Genomic DNA, 13,075 nt, shown 5'->3' with positions numbered 1-13,075 from the left:
TCTTGTAGTGCACAAGGCTGCCATTGTAAGGTATGCTGACTGTTACCGGTCTCATGGATAGATTGATGGCTTGCATATACCTGGCTTTTGACATATAGCTTTTATGTGATTGTCTATTGTATGTCGTAGATAATAGGTGTTTCCAAACCATTTTGATTGGGTTTCTATCAATTTCTAACTTTTTTTTGTGAACCAGACACCCTCTCTTTTTCAGAGCAGGGGGTTCCTGGTTTGATGCTTGTGTCTCCCATTAAATTTCATTGTATTAAATTGTACTCAAGCACCTGCAGTATTCGGCTGAGCACTCGGATCTGCCGAGCATAGCGATGCTCGCTCATCACTAGTGATCACATCTAAGCAGGTTTAGAATCTATTTTGCCATCCAAATGGTTGGATGTCTCATGGACTTGTGAGGTGGTTAAAGTTCCTCCATCATGGTCAGACATACCATCTGGTTGGATGATATACAGATTCACATTATGATTTTCTTCCCTTTTCTTTCCAAACTTTATGTAGCCAACTATGATCAACATGGCTGCAACATCAAACACCAACTCTGCCATTTCTACTACTGACAGCACTGAAGATCCAAACCAAAGGCTCCACAGGTTTCCCATAGTAGAAAGTAGATTCGGAATCTATGAAAGTAGAAACAGCAGTGGTTAGTTCTTGGTTGTTTATGGATTTTTACTTAAAGTTTATTTTCACTTTTACAGCCATTTTTTGTTTTAATTCATCAAAAATAAGTAATAAAGCAAACTCTACCAATAGTCTTGTTAAAATATCCTACCTAAAGCTCCTATGTAAACCTAAGTGTTTCAGAGTTAGGTTATATTTATGTCTGCGTTGGAGGCTGAGATAGGAGCTTCCACTGCAGATTCTGTCAAAACTGATAAAATGATGGAAACCATGATAGAAACCAGCCAGTCCCCATTATCGTCAATGGGGCAGCATGGTGGCTCAGTGGTTAGCACTGGTGCCTTGCAGCACTGGTGCCTAGGTTCATATCTGACAAGGACAACATCTGCATGGAGTTTGTATGTTCTTTCCATGTTTGTAGAGTTTTCCTCAGGGTTCTCCGGTTTCCTCTCATGCTCCAAAGATATACTGATAGGGACGTTAGATTGTGAGCCCCATTGGGGACAGTAAGTGATGACAACCTCTGTAAAGCGATGTGGAATATGTCAGTGCTATATAAGTAAGTGAAATATATAAATATTAGGGCTGCTGGACACTGTTGGTGTCTGTCATGCAGCGGATCCAACACTAACACTGTTCAGATATATAAAAAAATGAAATAACACAGATGTGAACGGAACCTTATAGTCTACAAGCAAATTCTTTATAGGCTGGTTCTACAGTGACATCCATGTGTATCTGACCCTTAATTCTTGGTTACCTACCAAATGTAGATTAACAGGAAGTAGGGGACAGACAGAAGTAAGTATGACTGGAAGACCAGACTACCCAGGGTTTGTTTGTAGTCTGTTACCGTAGTAGATCTTCACAGATCTTTAAAAACTGCATGATATTTTCAATCAACAGTATTTGCACAGATGCTGCACTTTTTGTTTTAGTTGCATTGCAAAGGTGGACATATCTTTTAAGTAATGACGGGGGCACTAAGTCATCTCATCTCTTTCCACATTCTATTAAACTTCCTATACCGAGAACTATGCTTTATTTATTAGAGACAGAAAAAACAAGTGCACAGATTTACTAATGTGTCAAGCTTGCTCAAAAGGGATGGAGCTTATCAGAAAGGGTGGGGCTTTGTGTGAAAATGGCGGAAACTAATGGGTGAGATTTATCAAAACTGGGTTGAAGGGAAACTGGCTTAGTTGCCCATAGCAACCAATGACATCCCACCTTTCATTTTCCAAAGGAGCTCTGGAAAATGAAAGGTGGAATCTGATTGGTTGCTATAATTTGGTTGCTATAATTACTAAGCCAGTTTTACTTTACATCACTTTTGATAAATCTCCCCCAATATGTACCATTTTGCACCAAAATTGCAGTATCTATCCCTGCTGCACGTTTACCCTCTAGCCTGAGCCACTGTGATAAATCTGGTGCAGGTCTAGCCATCGGGTGTAAATTTGTGCAATTTATAGGATTAATAAATCTGGGCCAATCTTCCAAGAACAGGCAGTACATGTATTTTATATGCCACTCATGGTGAACTGTGAAAGATTTTTTACAGGAAATTCAACAAAAAGTTTGATGACCATTACAAACATCTGAATAGGGTTTTAGACCCATTATTTTAATGTAACAGATTTCCAGTACCAGAAATTTTTGCAACATATCCTAAATATTACTGTTGAGAAAACCCTCTTGGAGGGATGTCGAAAGCCTATTCCAGGCCTACGGACTCCAGGGCAACCATTGTTTTCTCTGTCCAGGAGAGAATAATATACTCAACCTGTCAACTATATTGTTGACAGGCACTTGTTAAAGTGGTGGTCCCCAAAAATATTCTACATTTTCCAAACCAGCACCTGGATCCGAATAGTTTTAACTGTATGTAATAAAGCATTTTGTACAGCCAGGGAGTTATTCACTAATACGTATCGGTACAGTCGAGGCCAAAACTTTTGCAACTGACTCAAATTTTGTTTTTCACAACTTTTTGCATGGTATACTGAAGTAAAATTATAAGTATTTCATAATATTCTTTAACTTTTATTGACTAATCTATCAAGTTTATACATAGACTTAATGTTTCCAGTGTTGACCTTATTCTAAGACCTCTGACATTCGCCCTGGCATGCTGGATATCAGCTTCTGGGCCAATCCTACTGATGGCAACCCATTCTTACCTAATCAGTACTTGGAGTTCATCAGGGATTTCTGTGTTTTTGCTTGTACATCTGCTTTCGGAGGTTTCTGAAAGTCCCTTTAGAGTACTTTCACACTTGCGTTTTTCTTCTCCGGCATAGAGTTTCTTCACAGGGGCTCTATTACGGAAAAGAACTGATCAGGCATATCCCCATGCATTCTGAATGGTGAGTAATCCGTTCAGTTTGCATCAGGATGTCTTCAGTTCAGTTGTTTTGACTGATCAGGCAAAAGATAAAACCATAACATGCTATGGTTTTATCTTTGGCGAAAAAACTGAAGACTTGCCTGAATGCCGGATCCGGCATTTTTTTCCATAGGAATGTATTAGTGCCGGATCCGGCATTCAGAATACCGGAATGCCGGATAAGTCCTTCCGGTCTGCGCATACGCAGACTGAAAAAAAAGGTGAAAAAAATTAATGCCGGATCCGTTTTGCCGGATGACACCGGAAAGACGGATCCGGCATTTCAATGCATTTTTTTGACTGATCAGGCATTTTTAAGACTGATAAGGATCCTGATCAGTCTTACTAATGCCATCAGTTGGCATACGTTTTGCCTGATCCGGCAGGCAGTTCCGGCGACGGAACTGCTTGCCGGATCTCTCTGCCACAAGTGTGAAAGTAGCCTACACGGGACGATGTACAAGCAGATCGTTTATAAGAAAGCATTTCTTCCCGAGAATCTGCTGATCGCTAGCGGACGAGACTGCTGCATTTACATGCATGAATCTCCTCCAGCTCCTCCAGAATATGGGGAGGGGCAATCACTAATGCCATCACTCTTCCCTATAAGGACTGGTTGTTTCCCGGCAGGAGATCGTGTTTACACAGCATTATCTACTACCGGGAAACAAGGATTTTTTGTCCTGCACAATTGATCCAATTACACGATGAATGCTAATGAGCATTACTTTGAACGCTCATCAGCAATGATCTGTTCAATTTTCGGCCCATATAAAGGGCACCTTAGGTTTTCAGTGGGATTGAGATCTGGGGAGCATCAATGTTTTGCTCAATGAGCCACTTAGTTATAACTTCTGCCTTGGTGCCAGACCATGTGACTATGGTCTGCATACTTTTCACACTATGTATTGAACCATTAAACCAGTTTATTCTTACTTTTTGCTCCACTATGGATTCATTATTTATGTACTGTATTAGCATATGCATTTTGTTTTGATCCTATTGATATGTCGCCCCCTTGGTGCACAGTTGTAATTATATTAATTGTGTAATTTAATAAAGTTATTACTGATTTGTATCTAATTGCTGTGGAGTGCCTTTATTTATAGGAGCTGTGTATTATGAGGTTGCACATACAAACCGGATTCCCAAAAAGGTGGGACACTAAACAAATTGTGAATAAAAACTGAATGCAATGATGTGGAGATGGCAAATGTCAATATTCTATTTGTAATAGAACGTAGATGACAGATCAAACGTTTAATCCGAGTAAATGTATCATTTTAAAGGAAAAATACGTTGATTCAAATTTTCACGGTGTCAACAAATCCCCAAAAAGTTGGGACAAGTAGCAATAAGAGGCTGGAAAAAGTAAATTTGAGCATAACGAAGAGCTGGAAGACCAATTAACACTAATTAGGTCAATTGGCAACATGATTGGGTATAAAAAGAGCTTCTCAGAGCGGCAGTGTCTCTCAGAAGCCAAGATGGGTAGAGGATCACCAATTCCCACAATGTTGCGCAGAAAGATAGTGGAGCAATATCAGAAAGGTGTTACCCAGCGAAAAATTGCAAAGACTTTGCATCTATCATCATCAACTGTGCATAACATCATCCGAAGATTCAGAGAATCTGGAACAATCTCTGTGCGTAAGGGTCAAGGCCGTAAAACCATACTGGATGCCCGTGATCTCCGGGCCCTTAAACGACACTGAACCACAAACAGGAATGCTACTGTAAAGGAAATCACAGAATGGGCTCAGGAATACTTCCAGAAACCATTGCCAGTGAACACAATCCACCATGCCATCCGCCGTTGCCAGCTGAAACTCTACAGTGCAAAGAAGAAGCCATTTCTAAGCAAGATCCACAAGCTCAGGCGTTTTCACTGGGCCGGGGATCATTTAAAATGGAGTGTGGCAAAATGGAAGACTGTTCTGTGGTCAGACGAGTCACGATTCGAGTTCTCTTTGGAAATCTGGGACGCCATGTCATCCGGACCAAAGAGGACAAGTTGTTATCAACGCTCAGTTCAGAAGCCTGCATCTCTGATGGTATGGGGTTGCATGAGTGCGTGTGGCATGGGCAGCTTGCATGTCTGGAAAGGCACCATCAATGCAGAAAAATATATTCAGGTTCTAGAACAACATATGCTCCCATCCAGACGTCATCTCTTTCAGGGAAGACCCTGCATTTTTCAACAAGATAATGCCAGACCACATTCTGCATCAATCACAACATCATGGCTGCGTAGGAGAAGGATCCGGGTACTGAAATGGCCAGTCTGCAGTCCAGATCTTTCACCTATAGAGAACATTTGGCGCATCATAAAGAGGAAGGTGCAACAAAGAAGGCCCAAGACGATTGAACAGTTAGAGGCCTGTATTAGACAAGAATGGGAGAGCATTCCTATTTCTAAACTTGAGAAACTGGTCTCCTCGGTCCCCAGACGTCTGTTGAGTGTTGTAAGAAGAAGGAGAGATGCCACACAGTGGTGAAAATGGCCTTGTCCCAACTTTTTGGGGATTTGTTGACACCATGAAATTCTGATTCAACATATTTTTCCCTTAAAATGGTACATTTTCTCAGTTTAAACTTTTGTTCCGTGATTTATGTTCTATTCTGAATAAAATATTAGAAGTTGGCACCTCCACATCATTGCATTCAGTTTTTATTCACGATTTGTATAGTGTCCCAACTTTTTTGGAATCTGGTTTGTATGTCATTGGTATATGCTCATGGTTTAGGTTCATACTTGACACCAGGACATCCTCCAAAATCCTTTGTCTCACTGGGCATGCAGATGCACTCACACCCGCCTGCTGCCATTCCTGAGAAAACTAGGCATTGGAAGTAACTAAATCCCATAGCTGAATCCTCTTGTCACTTGCTTGACTTTCTTAGGTGCCCTGAAGCCTTCTTCACAGCAACTGAACCTCTCACCTTGAAGTTTTAATGATCCTTTAAATGGTTGATTGGGGTAAGATCTTACAAGCAGCAATGTCCTGCCCTTTGATGCAAAGCATAGATGATGGCATTGATGATGTCACATCTTTCCTTGGAGGTAACCATGGTTAACAGAAGGAGACAATGATTTAAAGAACCCCCACACCCCACCCTTTACAGCAACCAGTCTGTTTTTCTAATTCAATCAGCACAACAGAGTGGCATCAGCTGCCTTCTCCTCGTTAACATTTTCTCCTGAGCTAATGAGATCACTGAAATGAGGTCATTTCGTGGCAGGGCTGAAATGCAGTGAAAATTGGGTTTTTATGTTTAAGTTAATTTTCAAGGCAAGCAATGACTTTGAAATTAATTGCAATTCTTCTGATCATTCTTCATAACAATCTAGAGTTAATACAAATTGCCACCATAAAAAAACTGAAGCAGCAGACATTGTGAAAACCAAAATTTGTGTCAGTCTCAAAGCTATCGGCCACGACTGTATAGTGCCACCTGCTCTTTCTTCTTTTACTTATTTTTCTGTCCACCCCAGTAAGATCTCTGAGGTGGACGTTCATGAACAGTTCCATCTTTCAACTGCCACCAGACAGATCTGTTAGAAGGTGAAGAGAGAGCTGCAGCAGAAAGAACACACCCTTTAGAATGGACATACCCCTGTGAAAGAACACCCCCCTGAGCTGACAACTTAAAAATAAATCCAGCAGAGCATTTGAAGAAATGTATGGGGAGCTCGCTGGATCTATTTGAGGTACAGGGCTGGTTCTAGCTGGTTTTGGTACAAAGACATTGTTATCTACTATATGATGTCCGATTTTCATTTTTTTACATTAATCATGGGATAACCCCTTTAATACCTAGTATTATGTGAATCACTTACTTCTATTGCAGGTGTTTCAACAAATGAGCGCAGACTCAGTTCTTGGAAATATACATTAAGTTTGGCAATATCATTTCTAGAATAGATCAAAGTGAAAATGTAATTATTGATGTAGTAATATGATGGTTTTATGTTAATCACCTGACCACTAAACTGCAGCATAAATCCCGGTTCTTCAATGTTTGAATGAGTACCAGGGCCGTGTATCACCGCTCCTACAAGGTCTATCAACCAGCTTTTCTAGTCTTCTTAACAGCAAATCTGCACAGCCCAGCTAGGCATGGGGTGTAGGAAGCTTGTCAACACCAAATAACAGATTTAAAAATAATAAAACATTTTAACAACTTTAGCAAAGAGGATTCATTTCCACTTGTATCATATATATTTCTAATTATCTGGACTGATAATATTAACGGTCACTATGAAATAGGAATCTAGTTATTACACTTTACCTTCTACTAGTTCTATTGTAGCCAGTTCTATTGGATAATACGCCTGTGACCCAGCCCTGCAACAAGAGATACAGATGTATGAGATGTCATGGAAGGCTTGTCACTGACGGTCAGCCGATCACTGCAGGTCCAGCTCCTGGATCCCCTAGCAATCTGCTAATGTTACCAAGAAAGGTTTTGTCTGGCCATAAATCTCAACTGCAGGAGGCACTAAGGGAATGTATGACCATGCAGTGCACAGTTCTGGGAGTCTGAGCAGGGGACCCCCATTCGAGGACATTTGTATTCCCTAAAAGGATTGTCTTGATGAGTCAACTCCTTTCAGTGCTGAGATCAACAAGGAACTATGTTAAAGAATAGCACTTACCTTAGACACAGATGTGGGCCACTTAGCAAAGCCTGCTGATAGCTGATACATTGTTTCACTTGGAGAAGAAAAAAAAAGTCATAATTATTCATGAAACAGTTATGTAACTTATACTAATATGGCTGCAAGCACAGCAATTGGATAATTAGACCCAAACAGGACTGCCTAAACTATAACAGTCCCCAGACTAGACTCCTAGATAAATATAGTCCCAAACCAGACCCCATAAATGAATACCCAACTACACCTAAATAAATACAGACCTCAAACCAGACCCCTAACTATCGCCCTAGACCAGAACCCCCCCAAAAATCTAAATGCTAAATCAGACCATCCTAAATTAATACAGACCATAGACCAGATGCCAAAATAATACAGCCAAATTCCAGATCCTCTAAACAAATACAAATGCCAGACCCCCCTAAATAAATACAGAACTCTAAATTAATACAGACCATAGACCGGGCCCTACTAAATAAATACAGCCCCTAAATAAATATAGTCTCAGATCAGACCCCCTAAATAAATATAGCTCCAGACCAGATCCCAAAAATGAAAGCTTTGGTGTAATCAGTTGCTTTGGGCAACATAGTTTTTTTTTTTTCCTAACACCCACCCCCCCCCATTGACTTGTGTTTATTCACATATATGGTGACCATGGTATATATTATTCTCATTTATAAGTCACAGTGCAATCCAGTCACCTTATTACCTGCACTGCCTTGGGCACTTCTTAAAACAGACGAGCCTGTGATTTAACATCTCCTGATACAGCCGATAGAAACAATGTCCTTAAATGAAGATATTAAATGGATTATGCCATAATATGTCAAATTAGTAACATTTACAATCCACATAGTCAATGTTTGCAGAGAGCTGTTGCATTGTGTTTTGTTTTGTATTTTCAGCTATGGTGACCCGCATTTCATTTTTTAAGATGTGCTGCTGACTGACTTTGTGTTTTGTAGTATGCATTTCCAGGTGTGGGTGCCTCCATCATACACTCTAGCCACCCATCTTTCCCAAGATTGTTTTTAATCACAGCCTAGTATATAGCTGAATTCATTTGAGGCCAGTTGTCACATGGAAATTAGTCATTATAGAGTAGGGTCCCAGCTAAAAGAGGTCACCTTGCAGTAGTAGATGGGCACAAATGATTTTGATCAAAATATATTTGCTAATTACTTTATTTTGATTTATATGGTGGTATATATATTACCAGTAAAATGTATAATCCATATATAAATCCTCTATGGTAGGTATGCTAATGACCATACTCAGCTCAGTAGGTGGTAGTGTGAATTACTATACAGATTAAACACCAGGGGAGCATCATTATAATGAAATTAATAACTCACAACTATAGCATTTTTGTAAGGGCTCATGCACACAAACGTATTTTGTTTCTGTGTTGGTTCCATTATTTTGTGAATCGTATGCGGAACCATTCATTTCAATGGGTCAGCAAAAAAAACTGATGTTACTCCATGTGCATTCCGTTTCCATATGTCCGTTCCAATAATAGAACATGTCCTATTATTGTCTGCATTAAGGACAAGGATAGTATTGTTCAATTAGGGGCCAGCTGTTCCGTTCCGCAAAATACAGAATGCACACGGACATCATCCGTATTTGTGGCGGATCGCAAAATACATACAGTAAGGTGCACAAGCCCTAATTAAAAGTAAATTTTGAAAAGTAACTAGTTTTCAAATCCGAATTATATTAAAATAACATTTAATGTTGGCACAACCCCTTTAATAAGAAGGGAACAGAATAACTAGTGAATAAGATCTGTCCAGGTCTGTTGTTCAATCCTGCCAGCATTATTTTATGGAGCCAAGCTACATTGATGAATTAAAGGTTATGCCAAGGGCGTAGCGAGAGGAAGAGGTCAAGCGGGGCACGTGCCCTGCTTCACCATTCCGCCGAGCTCCCCAGCCAGCCACACATTCCACTGCTGGCTGTGTGGGAGAAGCAGTGAAAGCCCAAGAATCAGCCTCCTGCACAGCCAGCAGCACGATATGTGTGTGACCGGGTCTGCTGCTTCTGCTGGAGAACACGGGATGTGCCAATCATCACGGAAACAGGTGAGTATTCAGTGTTGTTGTTTTTTTTAACTTTATTAATTAAGCTGAAGGTGGGCATTAGTAAATTGAGGGGGCTCAATGTGGGCCTAACTACAGTGAGGGGTTACAATGTGGACATAACTACTGTAAGGGGCACAATGTGGGTATAAATATTGTGAGGGGGCACAGTGTGGATATTACTACTGTGAGGGGTCACAATGTGGGCATAGCTACTGTGAGGTACAATGTGGGCATAACTACTTTGAAGGGACACAATGTGGGCATAACTACTGTGAAGGGACACAATGTGGACATTACTACTGTGAGGATGCACAATGTGGACATTAGTACTGCAAGGGGGCACAATGTGGCTATTACTGTAATGGGGCACAATGTGGGCATTACTACTGTGAGAGGGCACAATGTAGACATCAATACTGTGAGGGGGCACAATATGGGCCTTACTACTATGTGGTAGCACTAAGAGGATAAGCCCTAGATCACCCTGTTATACATTGGGATTGCTCGGTCTTACAGGGCCAACACAGCGCCCCCTTCTAGGGATTTAACATGGGCAGTTACCATCCCTTCCTTATGTGATTAGTCTTCTTACTCTATCACTACTGCAACTTTGTTCCGGTTCTAGCGGACATCACGCCAACACGACAGCGAAACTCTGGATGCGGTAGGGCCAGTTGGTTCTTTCATTTATCGCAAGGTGTTTTGGTACCGCCATGTACCCTGTTTTACCAGGTAACATATTGGAGGTAATTTACAAAGATCAGGTTTTTGCATTGATCTTTGTTTCCCCCTCTGCACTGGGGGAGGATTAGCCTAATTTATTATTTAGATGCACCTCCGGCAGTCTGTGCTCCTGTAATGAAAACTACTTGGGCCCCTGGAGTGGGTTTTACTCCTCTTTTATGCCTGTTACACCCTTGTCATTTCTAAATATTAGCAAAAAAGGGTCTTGCGAATATTTTTACTCCTAAAACAGCCATACAAATATTCATAAGGATATTATTCAAAGTTACTTTTTAAGCTATTTACTCATAACCCTAAGAGGACTCTGTGGGATTGGTTGCGTACAGTTATGCATTGGGCAGGGTTAGGCTCCATTCACAGGTCCGCAATTTCGTTCCGCATTTTGCGGAACGGAATTGCGGACCCATTCAAGTCTGGGTCCGCACTTCCGTTCCGCAATAAAAATAGAACATGTCCTATTCTTGTCTGCAATTGTGGACAAGAACAGGCATATTCTATTCGTACCGGCAATGCGCGGTCGGCAAAATGCGGAACGCACATTGCCGCTTTCCGTGTTTTGCGGCTCCGCGGATCCGCAAAACACGTTGCGGACGTGTGAATGGAGCCTTAGATGCATGGCTTAGCATTAAAAAAAAATTGCTGCGACGCAACAAGTGTGCTGCTTCTGTTGTCCCTCTTTCTGATGTAATAAAATTTGGTGGCATGTGCAGGGGTAAGGGCACCATGGCGAATCCTGGTCCTGGGTGCTGGAAAGCCTAGCTACACCTCTGAGTTATGCCTCCAGTATTCAGTAAGTGGGGATCCAACCACTGTGACCCCCGTCAAAGACTAGAATGAAGGGGCGGCCGTTTTTATTGGCTATGCTCTCTTTATTTCACAAGCGACATGATCAGCTCATTATAACTCGTTGGTTGACTATATAATCTCAGAAAAAAATTCAGTGGCGGTAAACAGCCAAAGGACCATGGAGCTTTTCTAGTTTTTCAAATATTTTATTCAGTTGTTTGGCTGCTTTTCAGCCCTGCTCCATTACGGTAAATGTACGGCCAACAACCGCACTTTCCATCAGTCTATGTAAATGGCCTTATAAACAAGCGCCAATTGACTTGTTGTCCATGTAAAAGGACCCTTAGATAGTCTGAAATCCCCTTCCTGCTTAATCAAAGTCACCAGCTGCCAGAACTCTGTGTATTCAGATTGACCACTGCATTTAAAGAGTAACTGTTGTTACAAGTGAATATAAAAAACTTTGTCATATATCTTATCAGAGAAAGATGCTTGCTTCTCCTCTTAACAGACTACTCTCCTCTTCACTAACTCTCAGCTCACTCTATAGGCTGCCTGATCACTGAAGGATCAGATTACATAGAAGTCGATGGAGAGGGAAGAGAGGAGGAAAGGGGAGGGACTGCTATAGGTAGGCAGAGAGACAGATAGAGAGACTGCTGCGGGTTTGTAAGTGATTTACTGCCTAACGTCATGGCTGGATTCACATGTAAACTACTTGGTTCTGTGTGTAATAGCTTCCATGACTGCTGCTGATTATGGTGTGTGCTACAGAGCGTTAGGGAGCAGGGGCCCCTGCTTCTCCATGTTGTGTGTATGGGCAGATGTGATCCTAGCTAGTCTCCACCCAACAAATCAGAAAAAAATGAATTACAAATGTAATTACACCCACATGGCAGCTTATTCTGAAAAATTACCTAAAATGACATACACTTTAAGCACAGGCCCTCCATATGCATTGATTGCCGACTTATCACAACAAGATTATAAACTAATTACCACCCACATACAGAGCATAGAGCCCTTGGTGCATGTGGTTCCTTACCCCATCCAGGATGCTTGTTGTAATTACAGTACTCCATCCCAGGAAGCAATGGATAAAAATAATATCCACATCCACAGGTCTCTATCATCTTGTACTGGAAACAAGACTGTAGACAAGTCTAAAAGATAAGACAAAAATGACACTACTAAAGATTCTTAATAGAAATTGCAATCACTTACATCAGTCCCAATCCCCAGTGAGGCCACAATCTAGGGTCAATTTCATATGAAGCCAAAAAAATAATAATCAGTACATGTTTAATGTGTGGGGAAAACTATAGTAAGCGCTGCGGAATATGTTATATAAATAAAGATTATTATTATACTATCTGCAAAAAAATTTTTTTTTATTATTGCATTGTACTTATTTTAAGCTAAAAATCATTTATTCAATTGGTCATCATTAAAAATATGGAATCCTTTTTTGTGTACATAGCTGAGATGCTGTAGTAGCAGCCTGTTTTCTGTCTTTTCTGTCATTTCAGAGCTGACAGGCTCCTTATCTCTGACATTATAAGCACTCATTAAAGCTCAATCCTTATCTTACTGATAAGAATGAGGCTTAAATAAGTGTTTATGACCTCTTAGTAGTTTAGAGATAAGGTTTATTAGATGATCAGCACAAAGTGAAAGTACCAGTTTGTGACAGAATGGTTTACATTTTTTAATAAAGGCCACTTGAAAATATGTAATATGCAATCATAAATAAAAATTGTCCCAGAA

General features: G+C 40.7%; 1 protein-coding gene across 1 annotated transcript in view; it reads right to left on the bottom strand.

Annotated features, from left to right (window-relative positions):
- Positions 1-353: 353 nt before the first annotated feature.
- Positions 354-13,075, bottom strand: part of SCNN1D (sodium channel epithelial 1 subunit delta) — a 67,595-nt gene continuing 54,873 nt past the window's right edge. Inside the window, exons 8-13 of the mRNA XM_044277552.1 lie at positions 12,354-12,471; positions 8,401-8,479; positions 7,689-7,746; positions 7,322-7,377; positions 6,870-6,945; positions 354-638 (exon numbers count right to left, since the gene is read on the bottom strand). Coding sequence (XP_044133487.1) covers positions 354-638; positions 6,870-6,945; positions 7,322-7,377; positions 7,689-7,746; positions 8,401-8,479; positions 12,354-12,471 — 672 coding nt within the window. The remainder of the gene's footprint in view (positions 639-6,869; positions 6,946-7,321; positions 7,378-7,688; positions 7,747-8,400; positions 8,480-12,353; positions 12,472-13,075) is intronic.

This window comes from Bufo gargarizans, chromosome 2, assembly GCF_014858855.1.
Source record: "Bufo gargarizans isolate SCDJY-AF-19 chromosome 2, ASM1485885v1, whole genome shotgun sequence".
Taxonomy (NCBI): domain Eukaryota; kingdom Metazoa; phylum Chordata; class Amphibia; order Anura; family Bufonidae; genus Bufo; species Bufo gargarizans.
The sequence above is the reverse complement of the archived record's forward strand: the minus strand, read 5'-3'. Positions and strand labels throughout refer to the sequence as shown.